The following is a 27,227-nucleotide window of genomic DNA, read 5'->3' as shown; positions in this document are numbered from 1 at the left end:
GTGGTCGTGAATCGCACTCGGATCACCGCCGTGATTCATAACACAACGTGCCAACTGCTGTGCCACCACTCCTCCCCCACCACCACCCCCAGCCCCAACGACAGGTCACCCCCAACACCGACACAACGGCCTCGTTGGTTACTTGTTGACAGCCAGTCATGGAAATACGAATGGACAAACAAATGATCGACCGACGCACGAGGAGTGAATTGCCCGAGTGGATTTGCAATGTACGGGGGGAGGCGTCTTTGAGCGTCATAAATGGCAGTAATGAGAGATGAGGTTACTCATCCGTAGCCCAAGGGAGCGCAGGAAACGATACACACTTTGCATACACGGGGCGCGCACGGCAATCACCAGCGACAAACAGGCGGAGGCGACGTCGAGGATGACACGCCACGTTCAACACCCACGCACTCACGCACCTACTAACGCACTCACACACAAACTCAATCACGCACCCACTCACGAACTCCCTCAATCACTCAAGCACTCACTCACCCATGCACTCACTCACGCACTCACTCATGCACTCACTCACTCATGCACTCACTCACGCACTCACACACTCACGCACCCACTCATGCACTCACTCACGCACTCACTCACTCACTCATGCACTCACTCACGCACTCACACACTCACTTACCCACTCATGCACTCACTCACGCACTCACTCACTCACTCATGCACTCACTCACGCACTCACTCACGCACTCACACACTCACTCATGCACTCACTCACACACTCACGCACTCACTCATGCACTCACTCACTCACTCACGCACTCACTCATACACTCACCCACTCACACACTCACCCACTCATTCACTCACTCACGCACTCCTCACCCACTCACTCACGCACTCACTAACGCACTCACTCATGCACTCACTAACGCACTCACGCATTACTCACTCACGCATTACTCACGCACTCACTCATGCACTCACACACTCACGCATTCACTCACGCACCCACTCACTCACGCACTCATTCACTCACGCACTCACTCACTCAGGCGGATACAACCACAATTGGCAATGTGATTGGTAACTTTTGATCCTTATTTATGCATTTTAGTGACTTTCTTACCTTTCCTATACTTTGCACTCCTATTGTTTTTTGAATTATTCGTTGTTGTAACTTGCTGACCTGCGCCTACTGGACATCTCTGAAAAAAAGCTTCAAAGCTCATCGGATTCTCCGAGGATAAATAACGATTCTGATTGTGACATTGGGTTTTTATTTTCAGTAATTGTCACCCAATGAATGACGAGTGTTTATTATCCACGTGAGCACCCGGAGTGAGGGGGCAACGCTCCACCCCCCGTACAGATGGAAACAGATGGCGATTAGCCCACTCGCTGCACCGCCTTCTCCTGACGAGCCAGGGGTATGGCAAACATCCTTTTCGACCTCCATGTGGAAGGTATTTCACAGCCCCATCAGTGTGTGATCCACCAACCCTCGCTGCTGCCTCCACAACGCTGGATCACGGCAGCAGCCACGTGCAGCGCAGCCACCACCACCACTAGGGCCCTACTTCACGGTGATGCCAGGTTGTAAATCGGTGTGCCCTCAATGGATGCCGAATAGATTTAGGAGCACGCAGACGTTGTGCTCAGAAAATAGCAGGAATAGAGAGCTCCCATCATGCTCTGCACCCCAAGCCTGTAGGGGCGCACCTTTAGGAGTGTTGTTCCAAAATCGAATCATCCTCAGCCTGCACGCATTTTCCTGCTGCGATGGGTTTGCTTATAATTTGCATTAACTGTTGGCTTTTTTTAGCTAAAGATTTAAAACGAATTGGCTTGGTGAAATAGTGGCAATGCGCGTCCAAACCGGGACAAAATACATCACAAGAATAATAATTCTGCACCATTTATTGTAATTTACTACTATAATGGGCCAAGAATGTCTGTGTGTCCCGCGCGTGACGTTGCTCCACGTCGACCAGCCCCCCTAATTAATAATCATGAACAGGTGACGTCCTCCAAATGGACACCCCCCCCCGTATTAATATCAATTAGCTGGTGACGTCACTCCACATGGGGGGGGGGGAAAGGCGCCTCCTCCCCCCTCCTCGGCGTCAACTTACAACCCTCACTACAAAGGCAGAACCCTCACGTCACGCGATCTCCGTAACGCTGTTGAGGCATCGAAGTAAAAAAGACGTCATGATGGACCAGGGATTATAACCTTTACATGAAATACATCCGTCCTCGGACGGGCAAAAGGCTAGTTCATGATAAAGGTTTTTTGTTGGGTTAGATCGCGTAAACATAAATGTGGCGTTAACCCACTACCGCTAATGAGTAAGGTTTGCCACGTTAACAAAATGTGCCAATTAGTTACCACTTCAGCACACCGGTGTGTTGGAGAATAAAACGCACAACTTTTACAATTTACTCTTCAACATTTATAAATGTTGTCGTGGGTTTACTCTCCAACACACCGGTGAACTGAAGTGGTAACTAATTGCCACGTTTTGTTTACGTGACAAACCTTCCTATTTGGCTGTGTCGGATGGTGGTGGGTTAACGTCACATTTATATTTACGCGGTATAATAAACAAAAAAACCTTCATTATGAATAACATTGGTCGCGAAAGCCTTCGTGTTAAAATGTATTGTCATGTTCTGCCATACGGTAGAGATCTTGGGACACAATAGCTTGCTGATCTCTTCACGGACCATAAACCATCACGCAAACGGTTCAGGCATCGCCGCAGCGGATATTTGGCGATTGAACAAAGATGTTCGCTGCATCGCGTGGCGCTTTCAGATGCGCTTCTGCGGCCGTCTGGAACGCTCTTCCTTCCGATATTAGGAAGCCACTGGAGCTACGCACTTTTGAATCATTTATTTTGACTGACTAATGTCTTTAGAACTGCTTTTCATGTTTAATTTGTCGTCCTTCCCCCGCACCTCCAATTAGCACGGCGGGCTACGTACGGTGCAAAATAAGTTTAGCCTACATACATAGGACACACGCATTGTTACGTAGGTCGCGATACAAAACAGCAAATCTCAAGATTAGAATCAGAATATTATTTTCTACTGGAGGAATCCGATGAGCTATGAAGCTCTTTGTAACAGATGTCCGGTCGGGACGGGTCAGATGGTTACAACAACAAACAGTACAAAAACACGACAGGGGTGAAAAGTATAGGAAAGGCAAACACAATCACGTAAAAATATACAAGTAAAAATAAACAATGTTTAATCTAACCAGGCAAATACCACTCAGGCATTAACTTATTTTTCAGAAGCGACCTGGCCACAAATGATAGCTCAACAAAAATGCCTTATCACCTGGAAAATGTATAGCAGCAAAACAATCAAATAATCTCAATGCACCTTGATTCTAAATGTGGAGGGGAAAACCCGGAGCACCCGGAGATTAAAAAAAAATCCACGTGATCACGGAGTCGAGAGAGAGAGACATGCAAACCCCATGTATTTGGGGGCACGGGACGGCGGGGGCGTCGAAAGAAGAGACTCCACGTGAAACGGAAGCTCATTTCGCAAGGTCCCAACCACGTGTGCGAGGCGAGGCGACCGCTGTGTTGTTTCCATCGGGAGTTTTTTTTCCACGGCAGTTCGCGTGATCGCCACCCCGGGGGGAGTCGCCACCGCCCCCCCCCTTGCGCCCTGCGCGGTGCTTCGATCGTCCGCGCGCCCCACGTCACGGCGGCCGTTATCGTCGGGGTGGTCGCTCGCTGTGAGCCGGGTTCCTTAGGGGGAGGGTGGGGATGACTTGAACACAGGGCAGCGACGGGTGGAATGATACCTGGAGGGGTGGGTAGGAGTTTCCGTTGTAATTAAAGGCGGCGAGATGTCACCGCTTCCAGATTGTATCACCAGCTCGCCCCAGTCCAAGGGGAAATCCTCGACCACGTCACTTCCCCTGTCTTTTTAGCAAAGCCATGCGCTGAAATATCTCAACGGAGAGAAATGTAGATTGTGTATGTCTATATTGTTGGGAGAATGTCAAAGATTGTATGGATGCGGTCAATTATGGAAAATCCCTTTTCTGATCCCATGGTTGTCTGGCATCTAAATTGACGATTGTCACGAAGATAATAAACACCGCAAGGTTTGTTGTTAATGTTGCGGCATCACAACGACGAAGATCGCCCCGTGCAGCCTTAGCAGACTGTCGGGGCAAATGCTGTTAGCGACTAGCACCTATGAAGGCCGGCACGGCACACAAAGGGGTTGGTGGCCAGCACCACGCCCGGCCGCCTTTGTCTCGCCAGTGGTAATATGTTTTCCACACCGCAGCAGGTACTCATTTGAGGCTGAGTCGACCTAGGGGAGGCCCAGGACCGGTTCAGATCATCGTTACGAGTGTTGGCCGTGAGCGGGAATCGAACTCGCGTCGCCGGATTCATCATTACTGCTCCACTACCGTTCCCCGCTGTTATGTAGTTAATACAAAGACCAAGATACCCCATATCGCCTTGTAACAGACTTGGGGGACGTTTGTAAACAAACACTCACAACAACGTTGTATGAGCCCAGCGACCTGAGTTTGATCGGAACCGGTCCTGCGCCCCTCGCTTTCACAAACCCGCACTCACCAGCGTGGTGAAGTATGGTTAAACACCCCCCCCCCTCCCCCTGTGATTGACACAGAGTGGGGTGACTTTCATCCAGCAGTGTATCGACTAAGGGCTGAATAAATATATCGTTATTGAAAAGAAGGCATTACGATTGCCAGCGTATCAGTGAGGATGGTATTTCGTTAGTTTTATTATTTTTATTGAGTTGTATCTCGGCAAAGGGGTTCTGTGATCAGAGTGGCGATGACGCACAATCAGATGAAGCGTTTCAAATCTTGGTTGAGGGTCGACTCAGCTCATCATCCCTACACGGTCGATACAATGAGTGCAACCCTTTTGGGGAGTCGAAACTAAACTTTGTATTTTAGCAGGTAAGGGCCCACTGAGCTACGTCGCTCATTTTCAGAAGCGGCCTGGCTGTCACGAATGATAGCTCAACGCAAGTGGCTCATCGTCGTTTGGAAATGCATAGCAGCAGTCAAATACTCGAAACGCGTGATGTTGATTCTAAATGCGGAGGAAAAAAACCGGAGGATCCCGGGAAAATGTCACGCGACCACGGGGAGAGAGACACGCAAACTCCATGAATACAGGCGTCATGGTCGGGATCGAACCCATGCCCTCCTGTATACCAGGCGAGGCAGTTAACATCTCGCCACTGTGGCGCCCACAGTGGTTGTCTTGTGGGCAGACTGGACCAGGTCATAGGAATGTGGAATCGCCATCACTCGTTTTGGGTAGACAACATGAAAGGGGAAGTGAGTTGACGGTTAAATGCAGAAGTGAAAGGTTCCCCTGAGTAGACGGTAACATTTGGTAAAGACAACAACAACAACCCTATGCGGCAGTGAGTGGCTGGCAATAGCTGAAATCGACGTGGAAATTCCACATTCCTACATTATGGGGCCAGCCTCATCGTCGTAAAAGCCGCACTCATCTCATGGACGCGATAAAGTGAAAATACCCGTAGAGGGTGGCACTGCCCACGCATTTGCATGGGATATATCTTCAGTGCATTGCACGCGGTCCGGAGTTCTTGCAAATTCGTTGCCCAGTGGCACTCGCTGGCACAATCAAAAGTCAAAAATACAAAGATGCCCCGTATAGCCTTCGCAGACTTTTGGGGCAAGTGCTGTTAGCGGGTAGCACCTGTGAAGGCCGGAGCGGCTCACGAGGGGGTGTTGTGGCCAGCACCACGCCCGACCGCCTTTGTCTCCCCAGTGGCGATGTTTACACACCACATCAGGTACTTATTTTAGGCTGAGTCGACCTAGGAGAGGCCCAGGACTGGTTCATATAATCGTCACTGATGATGTCCGTGAGTGGGAATCAAACTCGGGTCGCCAGATTCATAGCGCGCTCAGCGCTACACTCCTGCTCTACAACAACATGCACAATACATGTGTACATACATATAAACATGTATGTGCACAAAGACAAAGATCCCCATATAGCCTGATCAGACTGTGGGGCAAGTGCTGTTAGCGAGTATCACCTATGAAGGCCGGAACGACACACAAGGGGATGCTGTGGCCAGAACCACGCCCGACCGCCTTTGTCTCTCCAGTGGCGAAGTTTACACACCGCACCAGGTACTCATGTAAGGCTGAGCCGACCTACATATACAACAACAACCGCCATTCGCCACTATGTGGCGGTGACGTCACCACGGCGCTTGTGCCAGGCTATGTGCACCTTGAGGCCACGTGAAGTATCATATACAACACATATACATATGAAGTATTGGAAAATGACGGCAGGAAACTCCTTGACGGGAACACACTTCTTTTATTAAATCTTGACTTGTAACAATACAACGCGTGGCCTCTCTTCTTCACACCGCACTTCTCTTGACTCAGGATTCTGTGCTGCCGGCTCTCTGTGCCTCGTGTAGACTCCGCGCCTCGGCTACACTCCTCTCTCGCCTCGTGTAGACTCTGCGCCTCTGCTACACTCTTCTCTCTCGCCTCGTGTAGACTTTGCCTCTCTCGCGCTGGCTACACCGTATGCATACTCGGCTCGTGCAGACCGTTCTCTCTCGCTGGCTACACCGTATGCATACTCGGCTCGTGCAGACCGTTCTCTCTCGCTGGCTACACACTACACATTACTCAGCTCGTGTAGACCGTTCTATCTCACTGGCTACACACTATACATTACTCAGCTCGTGTAGACCGTTCTATCTCGCTGGCTACACACTATACATTACTCAGCTCGTGTAGACCGTTCTATCTCGCTGGCTACACACTATACCTTACTCAGCTCGTGTAGACCTTTCTCTCTCGCTGGCTACACACTATACCTTACTCTCTTCTACTCTCCATTACTCTCCTCTCCGGGCTCTATCTCTACACCTTCGTCTTCCTTCTTAGATGGTTCCACTTCTGCCCCTTGCTCCTCTGTGCATCACCTTATATACCCCTTCTTCCCGGGAGACGGAGCGGATGCGGACCTCAACGTCGGCACCGCTCCTCCGTTACCCAATCCCCACGCGCTATCCCCACGATCCGGTTCCGCTCCGCGCGTGTTTCCACTCTCCGACCAATCACACCGCGCTGCTACCCGATCACTCCCTCTGGGCGCGTCACCGGCACACAGCCAATCAGCAGCACTACCCCCACCCGCGCACTGACGCCTGCTCCTCCCCGTCAGCGCGCGTCACCACACACACACCCGTACATACGCGCTGGCACACGACATATACACCCAGCGCGTATCACCACTACACATACATACAACATATACACCACGTATACATACATGTACACGCATACAACATATGCGTACACATATGACATTGAGAGGTTATCGGATGACTCATGGGTCAGAGCGGTGAGCTGTCAACCGCTAGAATCCTGGGTTGAAATTCAGGTTGCCATCCGTGATTCAATAGTCGTCTCAATCGTAGTGAGCTGCTCACCATGAACCGCACACAGACAAACCCCTCGGTGTCGTCTCTTGGCATCTCCATAGCTGCATGCCATCTCTGTCCTCTTTTAAACTTACTCCACGATTAAAATCACGGACGCTTTTGTGTAAACGTCATTTCACCACATCGCATTCTTTCACTTAAATTCGGTTCACAATTCCCGTTCTGAGAATTAAAGTGTTCGCCTTGACGAGCCGTTCGTTTTTCTTTCGCGGGCAAGATGCAGCGTTCCCGGGTGCTTTGAACGGATTTCAAAAGTGCTTCTGCGTTGCCTGCTTCCGCGGGTCGTTACCAATCACGAGGGCGATGCACTCTCCCGCGATTGTTCCGGAGTTACACGTTGCAACACAACAATTTGCGGAAAAGGGGGCAAAACAAAATTCATCTGAAATGATCCTGCATCTTAATCACCTATGGCGCCTTGAAAGGACTTTAAACACAGACGGTGTATAAGTGCATTGAGATTAGGAATCGCATTTTTTTAGTGACATGTACAGCCGTAGCCGTTTTGTGAATCCACTGCTGGATGGGGGGGAGGGGCAGTGCCGGATGAAGCTCGTGCGGGGCCTGTCGCAAAGGTTATAAAGGGGCCCTAAATTAAAAACATAAATATTAAAACACAATTTTTTTACTTGCATAGTAAAGTAATTTTATTTTTTCATTTGCTATACAGCCAGATAATACGACACATCGCTAACCTTGAACATCCAGTCGTTCATAAAAGTTGAAGGCGGTATAGTGCTATAGTAATAGAGCAAGTGCAGAATCACTGAACCGGAATTGATAGCTTGGAAGCATTTAGCGCGGGGCCCTTGAAAGTGCGGGGCCCGTAGCTACTACTTATGTAGCTACTACTTATGTAGCTACTACTTATGTAGCTACTACTTATGTAGCTACTACTTATGTAGCTACTACTTATGTAGCTACTACTTATGTAGCTACTACTTATGTCGCTACTACTTATGTAGCTACTACACATGTCGCTACTTGTGCTACGAGGATAATCCGGCACTGGGGGGGGGGGGGGGGGGGGCTTCCCACGCCATGCGGGTCGTCGGGGGGTTGTTTGGCCATACTTCACCACGCCGGTTAGATCGGGATGGTGAAGTACAGGTGCACATACAGATCAATATGTAATGGAATTCGACGCACTGTCCCAAGCATATCCTGCAGTGGCTGTGTGTTCACGCGCTAGCGGCCGTCTGGAACGCTATTTCCTTCCGATATTATGAAGCCACTGAGAGATGTGCACTCTTAAATCGTCATCATCTGGATTGACAAACTCATGTCTTTAGAACAATTTGTTGTCCCCCGCACCTTCGATTACCACAGTTGGCGACGGACGGTGCGAAAAAAGTTCAACAACATACGTATGGGGGTAACCCATGCAAGCAGTAGGGTGCACACGGACGCTCTTTGTCGATTCGACGAATTCCATTATTCAAATCTTCGCAATTCGTTGCTCCGTGCCAAGAGAAATGGCAGTGTTTTCCAGCGGACAAATTGGGCTTTTCGACGTAACTTGGGCTCGGTAAAATTCCGCGCGAACACAGCAAGTTTGAGAGTTTAAAAAAAGATAAATCAATGGTCGGGCCCCATTCTTAACTCCTCCCCCCCGTCATTCAATCCCCCCCTCTCTCTCTGTCTTCACTGTTGCTCGCCCCGGTGTCTCCGCGTCGCACAGCTGGAATTTTACCCGCACTCTGCCCCAGGCAGATGGCAACGCAAATGCGCGAAGGGTCTCCGCCCTCTCACCACCTCCTCCACTGCCTCCACCGCCGCCTGCATCACATCGTGAAGTGTATAAAGTCCGTCGCATCTCCGGTGGCAGAGGTACAACGCCGGCGTCGCTTCGCACCGACCGACCCAAAGGAAGAGAGAGAGAGACAGCGCAACCCGGCAACTTCTCTCGAAGCCATCCGACAGCTCCTGACCCCGTGGAGTTACGATGATCTGCAGAAGTCCAACGATGGTAAGGAGCCACACGCGCACCTCTTGTGTGTCTGTGCTGTCTGCGTCTTGTGCAAACATCGCCACCGGGGAGACAAAGGCGGTCGGGCGTGGTGCCGACCACCCACCCCCTCGTGTGCAGTGCCGGCCTTCGTAGGTGCTGCTCACTATCAGCACGTGCCCCAACAGTCTGTTAAGGCTGGGGGGGGGGTTGTCTTTGCGTGCATCTCTAGCTCAGCGCCGTGCGTATTCACGCCAGCGGCTGTGTTGCGTGTGAGCGAGCGAGCGAGTCGACGCATCCGTCGTCTAAAGCGCAGACACACGGCGGCGTGTGCGAGCTCGTGACTGCGAATTGACACTCGCGATGGGAGCAACGTAGAGGACGAGCAGGCTGCCAGTGTGTGTACGGCCTGGGGTGAGCTCTTGCAATGGTTGCATTCAACGCATGATTGTCATTCGCGACCGGTGTAACGATACGTAATTGTTTCGTTGTTGTTGCGTCAAACGACGTGAGTGACGTTATTGTGTCGTCAAGCCTCCTCCACCCGACACCGCCAATTCATTAAGTTGTCACGTGACGAACAAACGTGGCCAATTTACCGCTGCCTCAGGGTCCCGTGGCGTCACGAGGTGCGGTTTTTGCGCAGATGCTCCGGTTGCGGATTTTCGCAGCCCTCATCTCGGGACGGCGTTTGGCTGAGCGTGCGACCATCGTGAAGGTTGGGTGCGCAGCAGTAGCGCGGCGGGGAGCGGTTAACGGTTAACGGTTAGTGTTCCGCGTCGAGCGTGTGGCGTTACGATCCCAGCCAACTCAATGCGATTCCTGCTCGCGGCTAAGCCGAATATCGGGGCCGGTGCTGGGCATGCTCGAATTCGGTTCGGTCTTCGGGGCCGTCCATAAATGACGTCACGCACCTGGGGGGGGGGGGGGCAGACATTTGTGACGATGTGTGACGAGGGGGGGGGGTTTGAGAAATGTAACTTCACATCAAAATGCGCAAATTTAAATATAGACGACACGTTCTACTTAATTAAATAGACTTCTTAATAAATGTTTTCTCCTACAACATCAGAGTGCAGCGCCACATTAAATACGCACTACAATGACAATAGTTTAAAGCGATTTTAAACATATTTTTATTTTGGGGGTGGGGGGCATAGTTTTGTAACGTCATATTTGAGGGGGGGGAGTCTGACTTTTTGTGACGCCGTGTGACGAAGGGGGGGGAGGTAAAAAATCGTCCAAAATCGCGTGACGTCATTTATGGACGGCCTCTTAATTAAGTTCCCGGTGCGGTGTGTGGACATCGGAGCTGGGGGTAGAAATCCCTGCCGGTCGTGGGTCCGGCCACACGACCTTCCACGTGCTCCGGTCCCGGCCTTAGCAGCTGCCCGCTAACGGCAACTTGCCCTAAGCAGCCTGCTGACGATGCATTCGTAGTCAGCGAAGTGACCCATGCGTTGAACGTAGCGTGACCTCTTGCGACAGCGTTTCCGCGGAGGCTGCCGTACACCGGCGTCTCGGCTAAATTTGTCCGATCCACGATGACGATAATGAGAAAACAACACGTTGAAGATGACTTTTAATTCACTTCAGGCTTGCACGATGTCAACGAACGTGGCTTTAGGCAAGATACTGCTTTTTTTGTTTAGTTTGTTGTGCTGCCCCCCGCATCTTCGATTCGCGTGTTTGGCTACGTACGGTGCGAAATAAGTTCAACATACATACCATAGACTCACACAGAGACCCATAGACTCACACAGAGACCCATAGACTCACACAGAGAACTATAGACTTACACAGAGACCCATAGACTCACACAGAGACCCATAGACTCACACAGAGACTAACAGACTCGCACAGAGACCCACAGACTCACACAGAGACCCACAGACTCACACAGATACCCATAGACTCACACAGAGACTAACAGACTCACACAGAGACCCACAGACTCACACAGAGACCCACAGACTCACACAGATACCCATAGACTCACACAGAGACTAACAGACTCATACAGAGACCCACAGACTCACAGAGAGACCCACAGACGCACACAGATACCCATAGTTTATTGTCCTTTCCCCGCACCTCCGATTAGCACAACGGTTGGCTACGTAGGGTGCGAGGTTCAACATACAGGAGGCGTTAAGATGCTCAAACACCAAACAGACACACTTGAACACGAAGCATCGAGTCTACATTGACCACACACGCTCGTGGTAGAACATGCCGGGAAGTTTGAATCCTGTCAAAGGCTCCAACATACATACTCACATCACGGCTACACGGGATGGGGTGGGGTGATCTTTGTCTTTGCGTAACCGAAACATTCATCTGCACCAGCGCGCGTCCACGACGGGACTGCTGCCGCTGCTGCTGCCGCTGCTGCTGCTGCTGCCGCTGGCCTCGATGGTGGCGGAGGCGCATGGCCACGTGGAGGAGCCCTGCCGCCAGGACGCGCCCGACGCCTTCCACCTCAAGCGGATGAACGTCCCCGAGGAGCTGCTGCGGCTCGCGAGCGCTCTGCAGGGCCGGCGGCGGCAGCACGAGGAGGACGCCGCCCTGCCGCCCTGCCCCAGCCGCGGGGGGGTTCTGCCCCCCGGCAGCCCCCTACAGGAGCGCTCCATCTCACCCTGGACGTACCGGTGCGTGTGGAAATACGCAGACAAACGACACTATGAGCTACATTTTGATTTAAAGCTTTTGTGACTGCAGGGATTCATATTCTTGGTTCTTTCGGTAAAGTCACGTAGAAGGGAAATAATGAAATTATATAAATATAAAACAATAAAATTTCTCACGAAACGTCGTGAGATTTTTTTTTAAATATTTATATTATTTTATTATTTCCCTTCTACGTGAATTTACCGAAATAACCAAGAATATGGACACTATAAGCTATTGCCGGGTAACGACTATTGACAGGTAACGACTATTGCCAACAACCGTTGCCAGGTAACGACTATTGCCGGGTAGCAACTATACATTTGGCGAGTAACGACGATTTCCCAAACGTCCCATCAAAATGCACAACATTAAATAAATATAAACAATATAATTGTTATAACAAAACTATATTTTTTTCATTATTAACTATTTGATTATTTAAATGTACTAAGGTCACCTTTTATTTATTCCATGAAGGAGCATTTTAGTTCTCCATGGGAGAATGGAGAAGCATACATTTAAAAAAAAATTTGAATGATTGTTATTACCATTTTTATTTTAATGATTTTTACGAGGGCTTTTCATTCTGTGGAATGAATTTGTGATTATAATTGTACTCTACATTTTGCTTCGTTCTACTACAAAGTTTCAAGTATTTTTTTTATAGTTATAATTACTTTCAATATTTTATAATTATAAGATAATTTCAATATAATATTCTGAACATCTGCAGTTTTAGTTAGACGTTGAATATTTTCAGCTTTCCAACGCCTCCTTTTTAATAGGTATTTTCACCTACAACATCAGAGTGCAGTGCCACATTAAATACACACTACAATGACAATAGTTTAAAGTGATTTGAAGCATGTTTTGGTGGGGGGGGGGCAGAGCTTTGTGACGTCATATTTGAGGGGGTGGTCTGACTTTTTGTGACGCCGTGTGACGAGGGGGGTGGGGTCAAAATCGTCCAAAATCGCGTGACGTCATTTATGGACGGCCCCAGAGGACACCTATGGGCTACCTGCCCCATGGATCGTGGTGATGACGACGAGGACGACGTTGACACAATCGCCGTTGTCTCCCCACCGCAGGCTGAACCGCAAGGCGGACCGCGTGCCCGAGGTGCTGCCCGAGGCGGCCTGCCTGTGCGCCGGCTGCGTGGAGCCGCACTCGGGCCGCGAGACGCACAGCGTCGTGTCCGTGCCCGTCATGGCGCACGTGCGCGTGCTGTACCGCGAGCGGGGCGCGTGCGAGGCGGGCCACGCGCGCTACGAGGAGCGCTGGGAGGAGATCGCCGTGGGCTGCACCTGCGCCGTGTACGCGGTGGCCAAGTAGGGGCCGGAGTGGGCATGGGGTGGGTGTTGGGCGTGTGTCGTCCCACCCGTCTCTCCGTTCGTCCGTCAGCTCGCTACGTGACGCCGGCCGGACCAGACAGCGCTGGTCTACGGTGTGTTAGTGTGTGTCGCAGTGTGTCAGTGTGTGTGTGTCTCAGCGTGTCAGTGTGTGTGTCTCAGTGTGTTAATGTGTGTGTCTCAGTGTGTACAACAAGGCTGCTCAGCAAGTAACCAGCTATAATCATGGCAGCCCATGAACAGTACCGGACTACACGTCAGCTCTGTCATCATCGTCATCGTCAGTCGTGATCTATCCACTGCTGGATGAAGGTCTACCGAAGCTGGCACGCGTCCTCTCGGGCGCGTTCTCGCAGCCTTCGCCTGCCGCTCCGTTACGGTCGTCGATCATCGTCCATCGGTCATCGTCCATCGATCATCATCGTCCATCGATCATCTTCCATCGGTCATCTTCCATCGGTCATCGTCCATCGATCATCATTCATCGTCCCTTCTGGTCGTGATACGTCCGGCCAAAATCCCAATTTACGATGAAAGCCATTAAATCTGCAGCTACACGAGCACGAATTAAATTATTCATAATTTATTTATCAAGATCAGGATCAGAATAGCTATTTATTTATTTATTCGCACTATTGGGATCGTTGGACAAAGGCAATCGCCCCCGTGGCGATCAACGCGCGGTCAGGCGAAGCACCCCCAGCAGAGGCGACATCCACGGACGCTTCACGAGCTCCCTTGCTTGGAGGGGAACCTGTCTTTTCCACAACCTCGACGATCATAATCATTTTTATTATAATTATTTATAATTTATTACATTGCACGGTTCCGCTTTTTCAGCTCTATTGTTGCTACCCGCCTGAGACGAACTTAGCCGAGAGCTGGCTGCGTTATTTGCTCAATCATGTGCCGCGTTACTTGCTCCTGTGCTTCCGTTTGCAGTTACCGTAGTGAGTGGTTTGGGCTCGGCATGTAAACCCTTGGTAAGTTTGGGAAACTGATTTTAGTCTCTGGTGGAGTTTAGGGATATGAAGGCTCGGGCCAGGGCTGTCCCGACAGGGTGCTCTGTCACGGCCAATTCAAGCAGCCACTTTCCCAAGTGCCAGATTCTCAGTGGCTATGTCACGCAACAACTGAATATGTTTAGACAGCAAGTCCTCGTTTCGCGAGGACGTATTCCCCCTCTAAATGATGCAACGATGAGGATTGGCGAGATGAGATTTACTACGATTACTGCGCACACCACGCAGTGAGATGGCGGCACAAATAGCTGAGGGTACGTCGCCGCTGGGTTATCGTATCACTCCGCCCAGCGGCGCAGCTCAGTAAAGTAGTTCGTCGTCGACTGCTCAGAAACCGCGTTATAACGGTGCACGCTCCGCGTTATAGCGGTGCACGTTTCGGGTTACAGCAGTGCGCGTTTCGCGTTATAGCGGTACGCCTTTTGCGTTATAACGGTGCACGAGTCCTGTGTTTTTGCACGGGCGACCCGGATGTGTACACATTACACGTTTGCATTGTAATGCTCCGTTTACCTAATGCTTGTAATGCATTATATAGTTCGTTGTACCAGCTATGTTGGAACTTAAAATATGTATTTTTCAATGGCTGTTACTAACGTCATACGAATGATGTGTTTTATACCCGTTATATTCAACTACCACACGTATATTTATTATTTAAATTGCCGTTTTATTGTTTGTCATACATAATGCAAAGAGAAATGGTCAAGGCTTTGTTCAATGCGATTTCAAATATTACCAATGTGTTACATGTCGTTCAAGATATATACTTTGATGTGCTATGGAACTTTCCCTTTAAAAAATACTTTTACACAAGAGTTAACATTTCAAAATAAGCTAACTTATATCCGAGATATGCATGGCGAGGCATGAATAATAATAAATTATAATATTTAAAACTTTCCGTGTCTTGGCTTTGTCTGCTCAACTGTTGTTCCGTGTTCTGCGTTCTCACGTGACTGATACAGTGGTAATGCAAAGGATAGGTTGGTTCCTGCCATGGGAATGTGGAAATTCCACAACTTGCTCAGAACCCCCATTCCCGCACCCCCACTCACAGACGCAAGTGCTGCTCGAATGCTCGCTTGAGCAGGAGCCGACGTCCCCATAGCCACACTTGACTTCCCACTAAGTGCTATTCGCTTCTCGACTTTTTAAAAGTCGTTTTGGCCAGTTTCATTCCGACTGAGCTTATGAAGTCAAACTGAGTTGTATATAGCGACATTCACACAAGGCATCATATAGCTTTACAACACAATCCCAGTAAAAAAACAGCCTTAACATCAAAACCAAGAGGAAAACAGCCCTTAACACAGACGGATACGCAAGAGATATTTAAATGTGTTTTCAGACGAGCCCTAAAAAACCCGACAGACGGGAGCGTCCCTAACGAATCTGGTCAAGACATTCCACAAACGAGGGCGCCTGACTAGGGACATCCATAAATGACGTCACGCACCTAGGGGGGAGGGGGGTCAGACATTTGTGACGATGTGTGACGAAGGGGGGGGGGGGGGTTGAGAAATGTGACGTCACATCAAAATGCGCAACTTTAAATACATATAAACAATATAATTGTTATAACAAAACTTATTTAGATTAATTTTCATGATTAACTATTTGATTATTTAAATTTACTAAGATCACCTTTTATTTATTCCATGAAGGAGCATTTTACTTCTCTATGGGATAATGGAGAAGCATAAATTTAAAATATTTTTTGAATGATTGTTATTAAACATTTTTATTCTAATGATTCTACCAGGGCTTTTCATTCTGTGGAATGAATATGTGATTGTTATAATTGTACTCTCCATTTTGCTTCGTTCTACTACAACGTTTCAAGTATTTTTTATAGTTATAATTACTTTTAATATTTTATAACTATAAGAGAATTTCAATATAATATTGTGAACATCTGCAGTTTTAGTTAGACGTTGAATATTTTCAACTTTCCAACGCCTCCTTTTTAATACGTATTTTCTCCTACAACATCAGAGTGCAGCACCACATTAAATACGCACTACAATGACAATAGTTTAAAGTGATTTGAAGCATGTTTTATTTTCAAAATGGAAATATGGTTTTGGGGGAGGGGGGCAGAGCTTTGTGACGTCATATTTGAGGGGGGTCTGACTTTTTGTGACGCCGTGTGACGAGGTGGGGAGGGGGGCAAAAATCGGCCAAAATCACGTGACGTCATTTATGGACGCCCCCCTACGGAAAACTCCATCACCCATTGAACGCAGATTTGCCGCAACAAGAAATATCCGGTCGGACGGAAGCGGATATCACACATCGACTTCTGCCCCCACAAAGTAGGTCGCACTCATAACACACAAAGTGCTTGCCACAAATGAACCACGATACCTTGCTCATCTCGCCAAGCAGCTATAAACCATCACGCAAACTCTGGTCATCCGCGCAGAAGCGACTTTAGTGTGGGCCATCAAACAAAGATGGTCACCGCGTCGCGCACTTTCAGATGCGCTTCTCCAGCCGTCTGGAACGCTCCTCCTTCCGATATTAGGAAGCTGCAGGAGCTATGCACTTTTAAATCATCTGGATTGAAAACTCATTTTTGTACTGCTTTTTGTGTTTAGTTTGTTGTCCTTTCCCCGAACATCCGTTTAGCGTGGTTGGCTACGTACGGTGCGAAAGAAGTTCAACATACATACGTACAAAAAAACCCTGGCCGACACGGCGTGGGGGAGGCCTTCATCTACGAATGGTTTGACAAAGAGCTGTGAATTGATTCTGTAAAAAGATATATCCCATGGACGTATTAAATGAAAAAGGTGGTGCGGTTTAATGTTTACAAAGTTTTGCCGCACTTGAAGTGCAGGATGTCGCTGAGGTTTCAAATATGTTCCTTTTTGTGATGGGGTTTTCACCAATACATGACATGCATGCAATAACTTCCTTTTGTGTTTAGTCTGTTGTTCTTCCCCCCGCACTTCCGATTAAGCACGGTTGGCTACGTACGGTATGAAAAAAGTTCAACATACGTACACACATAGAGCATGATGGTGAGTCGTGCTTCCCTACTCTTTGTGAGCACCTCTGCACACGCTGTTAAATCTGCGTCCTATTCAGAGCAGGATTTCACTTCCCCCTCACCCCCTACCTTCCTTTTCCCAAACAACCCCCTTCCCCTTAAAAATGAAATGCCTCATCCGAACTCACAACCTCACATTTTTTTGGAACCTTACCGCTGGAGTGGTGGTGCGGTGTTTGGGCATGCCTCGTGTCAGTGGTGAGTTCTGTACCGATGCTGAGCCCCACTCTAAACCGAACCCCTAACTCTAAACCCTAACCTCTAACCCCTACCCCTAACCCCTAACCATTAATCCTAACCCCTAACCCTAACCCTTCAAACCCACATTGGCTGGTGAAGTATGACCTAATAAACCACTGGACTGACATGGTGTTGGAAGGCTTTCATCCAGCAGTGCGTATCATGGCCAATCGCAGAATACCAAGGTTCAATACTGAGTTGCCTCGTTTCTAACGTTATGTTTAAAAGGGCATGTGAAGTATTTATGGAGGAATACATTCCTTGGCAAGTATTAGGGCGCAACACGTGATCTCGACGCCAATATATTACCCATCGATACCAAAATCTCTTGTCTAAGTGTGCTGTGTTATGGGTCAGGGAGTCTGTTGATTCGCGCAGAACGCACGTGCACCACCTTTGCCCAGATTTACATTTTCTCAATGGTTATGTTTAATTTATGAAATATTCCACATCACCTTTGTTAAGTATTAACTAAAGGGTTTTTTTTGGGTTAGATCACGTAAATATAATTGTGTCGTTAAACCGAAACAGGAGGACTTCTTCACAATTCTGCCTATCGCCTGATGAGGCTGGGTGTAATTACTGGAAAAACGTCGTACTCAAATTGTAAATATCGTGGGTTTACTCTCCAACACACCGGTGTACTGAACTAGTAACGAATTGGCACGTTTTGTTTCCGTGACAAACCTTACCAATTGCCTATGTCAGGTGGTGGCGGGTTTAACGACATATTCATATTTACACAATCTGACCCTAAAAACCAATATGATGGATAATATTGGTCTCGAAAGCCTACGTGTTAAACTCGATTCTAAATGTCTAGGGGGGGAAAACAGAGGACCCGGAGAAAAATCTACGCGGCCACGGGGAGAGAGAGACACGCAAACTCTATATATACAGCAGGTGTCAAGTTCGGGATCGATCCCACGACCACCTGTATAGCAGGCGAAGGAGTTAACATCTCGTCACCGCGATTTAACCCAAAAAAACCTTCAGTATTCTTCACTATTTTCTCACGTGTTAGCGGTAAGGGGCCAGGCACATGCGCTTGACTGGTGACGATGTCGCCGCACGTATTGCGCACGACGTTGTGTTGTTGATGACAGGCAGCTAGGCAACGCATTTTGTGAGGAAAAGGAGACGAGGGGACGGGTCTGAGGAAACGCGCTTGATCAAACCTTTAAATGTCGGGGTTTAGTGGTTGCCAGCAGGGTCAACACGGGCCAGGAAGCCTCTAGGGCGACAATGAGGGTGGAGCCGCTGCTTTGCATCGGGGGAAGTCTGGGATGAAACAAGCGTTGACACGAGGAGGAGGGTAGGAGGGAGGCCTGAGGTCGCTGTTGTTTGTATCAGAGGGTGCAGCAAAGCCACTGCGAGGTTGCGGTTCGGAAATTGTCTCTGGTTCTCTGGCTGTCTAGAATCATGCGTTTTGATGTTGCGCGGACGTCGGGCGCCACTTTAAGTTGACTTTTGTTCAACCGGGGTGAGAACTCAGGAAGCCGGGACTGAGTCTCATTTGCAAGAGGGATTCTGGGTCACCAAAATGACCAAGGCAATATCAGAATATTTATTTATACTGCAGGAGGAATCCGATGAGCTATGAAGCTCTTTTTCACAGACGTCCACGAGGGGCCGGTCAGAACGGTACAAAAACAAGAGTATTGGAAAGGAAAGAAAATCACAAAAAATATAAATATTCCAATAAAAGTTTACTTATATTTTACCAAGTAACAGCCCGCTGAGCTATACGCTTTTCTCAGAAGGAACTTGGCCACAAATGATAGCTCAACGACGTGGCTTGCCATATGGAAATTTATCGCAGCCAAATAATCAAAATAATCTCAACGAATGTTTCTAAATGTGGAGGGAAAAACCGGAGGAACCAGAGAAAAAAATCCACGTGACCACGGGGAGAGAGAGAGAGACATGCAAACTCCAAATATACAGCAGGAATCAGGGTAGGGATCGAACCACCGACCTCCTGCATTCCAGGTGAGGAATAAAACATCACACCACCGTGGTACCCCTAAAACAAACAAATAAATATCGTATATAAGCTCAAATTACATAAAGTACATCAACTCCCAAGCTTGGGAAATGGAGTAAAACAACAGAAAAACTAGTTCCATACCACACCAAGATAACACACAGCCCCCCAATAAAATTGTACATTCAAATTGAACTATCGATACATAGGTAAGGATGAAATTTACAAATCGCATGAGAAAATGTGGTTGTATCCAGCACGAATCTTCTCCTCTAAAATATTTTTGAAGGAAGATTTATAATGTTAAGGGGGGAAACGAGGTTGTTCAAAACGTTGGTACTGCAACGTCAAAGGCTATGTCACCCATTCCAGTTCTTGTTCTTGGGATAGTTTAAAAGCTATTAGATGGCTGTCTTAGGCGTCTTGGATTTGACAATGGGGTTAATGAATTAGCTGAGTATAGCACAGATTTGCCAATAATGATGTTATGGATGAACAGCGCCCAGTGTAGATTTCTTCCTGCATCAAGTTATGTGAGATTAGATTAGTGCCAATCGAAGAGCAGAATGACAAAGTGGGTTTATTCATAATAATGTTTTTTGGGTTAGATCGGGTTATTTATAAATGTGTCGTAACAATCCACCACCCCACACGGCCAAACAGTAAAAAATGTCACGTTTACAAAGGACAAAATAATTTACTTCTTTAGCCCACCGGTGTGTTGAAGAGCGAATCAACATCATTTAAAATTTGAGTAGTACGACGTTTCGCTGGTAATTACATCCAGCTTCATCGGGCGATTTGCCAGAATGGTGAGGCTCTCCTCTTGCTCCCGGTCTAGCCTACGTGTTAAAAAGTGGGTTTAGTCTGTTTAGTGATTCATTAGTAGCTAATCTGTAAGCAGCGGCACAGCAGTCAAACAGCGGTAGCATGATAGCTTCAACAATTTGCAGGTGTAATCGAATGGGAAAACAATGTTTGTTTCTATATAAAAGCCCGATTTTATTTAAATAAATTGAGATGTGATTACAATTGTGTTGGAATTGTTAGTTTTTAATCAATCAGTAAAACCCAAGTATTTGAAGCACTCCGTTTGTTCAATGATGCTGCATCTGATATCCGTAATAAGTTAAGCGAATGAAGCAAGATTTTTTTTTTAAAGAGCATGATCTTCGTTTTTTTATTTAGGATAATTTTTGGTGATGACAATTGATGTTGAATTAAATCCAAATGGTATTTTAAATTATGTTTGACTTCGTTTGGAGATTTACCTGATACTTTAATTCTGAGTGATTTAATTTTAGTCCAAGATTGTTTAAATATAATGAGAACAGAAATTGATCCAGCATGCAACCTTGTGGAACACCCTTTGTTATTGTAATATTTGTGGACGAGATGTTATCACTATGAACCTTTTGAGAACGGTCTGAGGGGTAGCTCTTAAACTATTTTGTACTATTTGAAATGTTGAGTTGACAAAGCCTTGTGAATAGAATATCACGGTCAACGGTGTCAAAGACTTGTGACTATTCGAGGAATAGTGCAACAGCAATAATGGCTTTTATCCAGGTTCTTGATGATGATAAAATTGGAAACATCCATAATTGATGTAGTGCAGATCTTTCTGTGGATTTCACACCTGATGATGATTGCTTGTGTTGCAGTCGAAACCGTCGTGAGAATTTTTTTTATTTTATATTGATATTATTTTATTATTTTCCTTCTACGTGACTTTACAGAAAGAACCAATAATATGAATCCCTGCAGTCATGAAAGCTTTAAATCAAGATTTGAGATCGTGACTATTTAGGTAGCAGTTTATTTGTGATTTAGGTATTTTTCGAATACTTTAGTAATTGGTGAAAGAATAGAGATTGGTCTATAATGTTACGGTCTTCTTTCGAGCCATTGTATATACTGGACGAATGAGAGCAGTTTTCCACTCTAGCAGAAATGTACCTTCAGCAAGTGAGAGGTTCAAAATGTTTGCGGGGTTTGTAGATGAGATCTGCCATAGCCACAAGTGCAAATGTAGGCTACTCATCTTCTCCCGTGGATGATGATGATGTCTTAATTGATGCTAGCTTATGCAATACATCCAGTTCACATATGGGATTAAAGGAGAAGTGTGGACGATGAGTTTAACATGTTTAGGGTTGGTGTGTGAAGAGTAAGAAGTGATGTGAACAGTGGTGGAGTATCTTCTTGGTTCTTTCGGTAAAGTCACGTAGAATGGAAATAATAAAATAATAAAAATAAAACATAATAAAATAATTCTCACGACGTTTCGGCCACAACGCAAGTAGCCGTCCTCAGGTGGAGAACAGGTCTGTCGAGGAGGCAGAGTCTGAAAAAGTGGTGGAGTATTCGGAGATATTTTACTCTGGTGTGTATTGTCAAAGATGTACCCTGCTCATCCAAAGTGAGAAGAAAATCCATTGACAATGTCTTGTTTCGTGAACAGTTCTTTGCCATCCATGAATAATTTTTTTGGAAGAGTATTTATTTTTCCGTTGTTTTCAATGGAGTTGAACGTTTGCCAGAAAAATATGTTTGTGAATTTAGAATAGTTTGTTGATAGTCAGAAAATGCAGCGTGTATTGCTTGGTGAGTACACATCTATATCTTATAGTTCTATAATTGATCCAATCAGGAAGGTTATTTTATGTTTTTTGCATTACAGTGATCCCTCGTTTATCGCGGTTAATGGGGACCGGAACCCCTCGCGATAGGTGAAAATCCACGAAGTAGGATTGGCCCCCTAGGAATTTCCGTATATGTGTGTGTGGGTACCAGAATGTTTAAAATATGTATATTTATACTTTATATATATATTTTACTTAAATCTATTTAATTATAAAACCTTAATATTATACATTCAATCTCTCTCTCTCTCTCATACGATACGTATTATGGTGTTCTACACTCACCAATGACAGTAGTATCTTGAGACTTGACTCCAGTAATGACGACGACGACGATGACAATGACGATGACAATGACGACGATGACAGACCTGTGCAGTTCGATGAATGTAATGATGAATGATGATGATGGTGTTACTGCACAGGTATAATGAGGCCTTTAAATCAGTTCGAAAAATCCGCGATGCACTGAGGCCGCGAAACTTGAACCGCGAAGTGGCGAGGGATTACTGTATTCCAGGCTATATCTCTAGTTTCATTAATTCAGAAATGTTCGGATCAAACCAAGGTGGACGATTACCATTTATTCTGTATTTTTTTTGAAGGGGCATGTTTGTCAATTATTTTTATGAATTGGTTCTTAAAATATATTCAAGCACTTTCGAAAACTGGGATTCTGCTCACCGTGTCCCAGTCAGATTGGAGAGTGTAATGCTTAAATGCTTGAAGGTCAAAATGTTTTAAAGACCGTTTTATAATAATTGCATGGAGTGCTTCAGTTCTTTTTGCATGATGAATGCCAAAGATAATAGCATGGTCGCTGAGAAGGCTACCTGGGTGAATTTGTTAGTAGGATATCAAGTATGGATTTATATTGTAATAGTTTGTAAAGTCTAATGCATCATGTGCTAGGTTTAGTGACAGCAAGTTTGTGGAGTTGAGTGACAATTGGGTAAAAGCACAGAGCAGAGTTACTGGGTTGGAAACGAGCAGCAGTCCACTCCACCGGTACCAGACAACCCAGAAGAAGCACACAAATACCATCCAGGGGAGGCCCTCTCTCGAGCACGAGCCCATCTTGAATGCCATGGCCACTTCACGGGGTCTTCATAGAGCGAACTCCCAGAGCAGTGGCTGAGGCAGCCGAGCAGCTGGGGTTGTCGGCCCACCCAAAAATGGTCGAGGCGGCGCGCGCGGTGCTGAAAACGCACGGAGCGGGGACTGGGTTCCGTGCTATACACAGACTGCCGCTCTGTGTATAGCAGCGGTTCTTCTTAACCTGGGGTGCACGCTGCACCCCCTGGGGATGCGAGATGCCCTATCTGAGGGTGCGAGACATGACCAGATCTTTTTTAGAAGGTAAATAATCGAAACACAAATAAAGCACGGGCACGCAAGTACAACCACTTTGTTTCATCAAACCCCGATGTATGTATTAACATTACACATGTTGTAACGATTGAGAACCAAGGGGGTGCAAGGCAGCAGTAAAGGTAAAAACCCACTGGCGTAGACGAACACCACGCCAAGGACGTGCCGGTGATGCCAAGGGCACTACTGCACAATAGATCACCCGGTACACGACACACTGCAAGAGGCTTGAATTAGAAATACTTACGAGTGAGAATTTTCCTGGCAATATTTTGCGAGTGAAATGAAATGCTCCAACCGCCTAACACCTTTTGATTGCAACGTGTTTGGTAACGAAATTGCACCAACATTCTCACGTACAGGCAATGCTGCTGCTGCCTCCGTGAAGCAAAATTGCCCCATGAGAAATTGGGACTCCCGCCCGAAATGGTAACAATCAACTGGAGTTCACCAACACGAGATGGAAACTTGGCGTTGGGATAGAGAGGGGGGAAACGTGAATGCTGTGGCTTAATTTGAATACATATATATTTTTAAATATGCTCGAGCGAACTTGTGTAACAGGAAATAATTTGTATTTACAATTTATAATTATGTTTATAGAACTATTTTTGTTACATAATGCCGATGCTTTTTTAGCTCTAATTTATATTTGGTTTTGCTTTTAACTAATTTTATTTTTATTTGCTTCATTGTCCAGTTCTTATCAACACCGGATAAGAAGACTAACCGGGAAAGTAAATTTGTATTTATATTATGTTTGTTTACCAAGGATAGCCTCACTGAGTGGTGTTGTTGTGAAGACACCGCTGCGGTCTTTGTATAGTCACACCGCAAGATTACCCCAGGTCACTTACTCTCTCTCCCTCTCTCTTATTCACTCAAAGCACACATGAAGAACCACAGTGCTAGATCCCTCGTATAGCATATGATATCACCTCTTAAACAAATACAAACTTGAAAGCCCGGCACTAGACGGATACCACTGCAGCCATATGCAAGAGTCATGAGACTCAGTGAGGTTATCTTAGGTTCACAAACTCAATATACATTTAAAATAACCTTTCCGGATTGTCTTCTTATTCGGAGAATATGGTGCTGATAACTGGACAATGAAGCAAATACAAATAAAATTGAAATAATAGCAAAAACAAACAGTGATTCGAACTTAAATATCCGCATGACGTAACCAAAATAGTTCTACAAACATAATCAATCGCAAATAAAAAAAAATGCATTTCCTGTTACACAAGTTGACTCGGGCATATTAAAAATATATTCAAATTAAGCCATAGCATTCACGCCCCCCCCCCCCCCCCCTATGCCGATGCAAAGTTTCCATCTCGTGTTGGTGAACTCCAGTAGGTTGTTGCCATTTTGGCCTGGAGCCCAAATTAGGTCACCAAACACGTTGGAAATCAAAAGGTGTTAGGCGTTGAGTGTTTCATCTCACTCGAAAAATATTGCTGGGAAAATCCTCACTAGGAAAATAATTTCTGATTTAAAGCCTGTTCAACTCGCAGCATAGTAACTTCGGTGCCTTGGGAAATCATGGAAGCACCACTTATTATTTGTTTCTTTCGGTTAAGTCACGTCTAAAGATAAAGTAATAAATTAAATTAAATAATAGAATACGACGTTTCGATTGCAACACAAGCAATCATCATCAAAATTTAGATTGAACCACTTCTACGGGGAAGTTTTAAGCTTATCTTTTTTCTCTCTCTCTGGCGACTTGTTTTCTCTGCCTGTGTCCTCTCTTTAGATTGTTCACACTTAAATTCTAACTTAGCAATCTTTGAAATACGTAATCAACCAGGCTATGCGTTAATTGTGTGTTGACCGACCCTCTGTGTTGTATTACATTACATTTCGATATTTTACTAGGTTATTTAATTTTAGTGTGTCCTTCTCCTGATTTTCAGGCTTGCTTGCCGTGCCATCGCATTCGCAGCACCACGTCTGTTGACCACTCATTGATATGCTAATTTTTTCTCTAACCCTCCTCCCTCTCTCTGCCTCCGCCCCCCCCTCTGTCTATTTAAGGCCACCACACAGAGACGATCACACCTCTCTGTTACCTGTGTTGCTCTCGCTATGTATCTTGGTGATATCTGTCTGCTAATATGTCTGTCTATAGTTTTCTGGTTAGATTTTATGTCGCTATTTCATTATACCTGATGATGATTGCTTGTGTTGCAATCGAAACGTCGTATTCTATTATTTAATTTAATTTATTACTTTATCTTTAGACGTGACTTAACCGAAAGAAACAAATAATAATTCCTGCAGTCACAAAAGTTCTAAAATTAAGATTGAACCACTTCTACGAGGAAGTTTTAAGCTTATCTTTTTTCTCTCTCTCTGGCGACTTGTTTTCTCTGCCTGTGTCCTCTCTTTAGATTGTTCACACTTAAATTCTAACTTAGCAATCTTTGAAATACGTAATCAACCAGGCTATGCGTTAATTGTGTGTTGACCGACCCTCTGTGTTGTATTACATTACATTTCGATATTTTACTAGGTTATTTAATTTTAGTGTGTCCTTCTCCTGATTTTCAGGCTTGCTTGCCATGCCATCGCATTCGCAGCACCACGTCTGTTGACCACTCATTGATATGCTAATTTTTTCTCTAACCCTCCTCCCTCTCTCTGCCTCCGCCCCCCCCCCTCTGTCTATTTAAGGCCACCACACAGAGACGATCACCCCTCTCTGTTACCTGTGTTGCTCTCGCTATGTATCTTGGTGATATCTGTCTGCTAATATGTCTGTCTATAGTTTTCTGGTTAAATTTTATGTCGCTATTTCATTATACCTGATGATGATTGCTTGTGTAGGGGTGTTAGAGAGAGAGCCCGTTATGCATGGCAGCCTATGGTAAACAAACACAGTAGGCGGGGCTACATGTGTGCACAAGCAGGTGCCCTCTGCGACGTCCGCGCCAGACACCCTGGGGGGTCGATTCGGTCGTTATGATCCCCTGGGGCCCCACCCCTCAGGGAGGGGTTGGGTATAAAAGGGGAATGTATCGAAGGGCTCGAGAGTGATGTTTAGCTAAAGAAGAGGAGGCGGAAGACGTCTGAGATAGAGCCCTGGACTCCCCCTGGTACGCCGTCCTTATCAGGACCGCGCAGGCTCGAGCCAGTGGCGTGGTACCAGAGCCAGAGCCAGTGCTGGTCTGGACTCTGGGTACCGGGCCCGACTGACCAGTGTCGGGCCAAGATAGCCTCCCCTAGCCCATTAGTGGAGGACTCAGAGGCAGGCTAGGGTTAGCTAGAGAGGTGTGTCCTCAGATAGACGGGTGAGGGGGCCGATACCCCCTCAAATGTGTATGTCACAACGTTGGTGTTAAATAAACAAGTGTGCCTCCAACTCCGGTGTGAACGAGTCGTGAGCGTTACTACATCTGGCGTCAGAAGTGAAACAA

General features: G+C 46.6%; 1 protein-coding gene across 1 annotated transcript; it reads left to right on the top strand.

Moving 5' to 3' along the window:
• Positions 1–9,448: 9,448 nt before the first annotated feature.
• On the top strand, positions 9,449–13,459 carry LOC144949507 (interleukin-17C-like). The gene is made up of 3 exons (XM_078879432.1): positions 9,449–9,472; positions 11,801–12,102; positions 13,216–13,459. Exons 1-3 carry the CDS (start codon positions 9,449–9,451, stop codon positions 13,457–13,459), a joined length of 570 nt encoding a protein of 189 aa, XP_078735558.1.
• Positions 13,460–27,227: the final 13,768 nt, after the last annotated feature.

This window comes from Lampetra fluviatilis, chromosome 54 (assembly GCF_964198595.1).
Source record: "Lampetra fluviatilis chromosome 54, kcLamFluv1.1, whole genome shotgun sequence".
NCBI classification, from domain to species: Eukaryota; Metazoa; Chordata; class Hyperoartia; order Petromyzontiformes; family Petromyzontidae; genus Lampetra; species Lampetra fluviatilis.
Note: the sequence above shows the minus strand (reverse complement) of the source record. Positions and strands in the feature narration are given on the sequence as shown.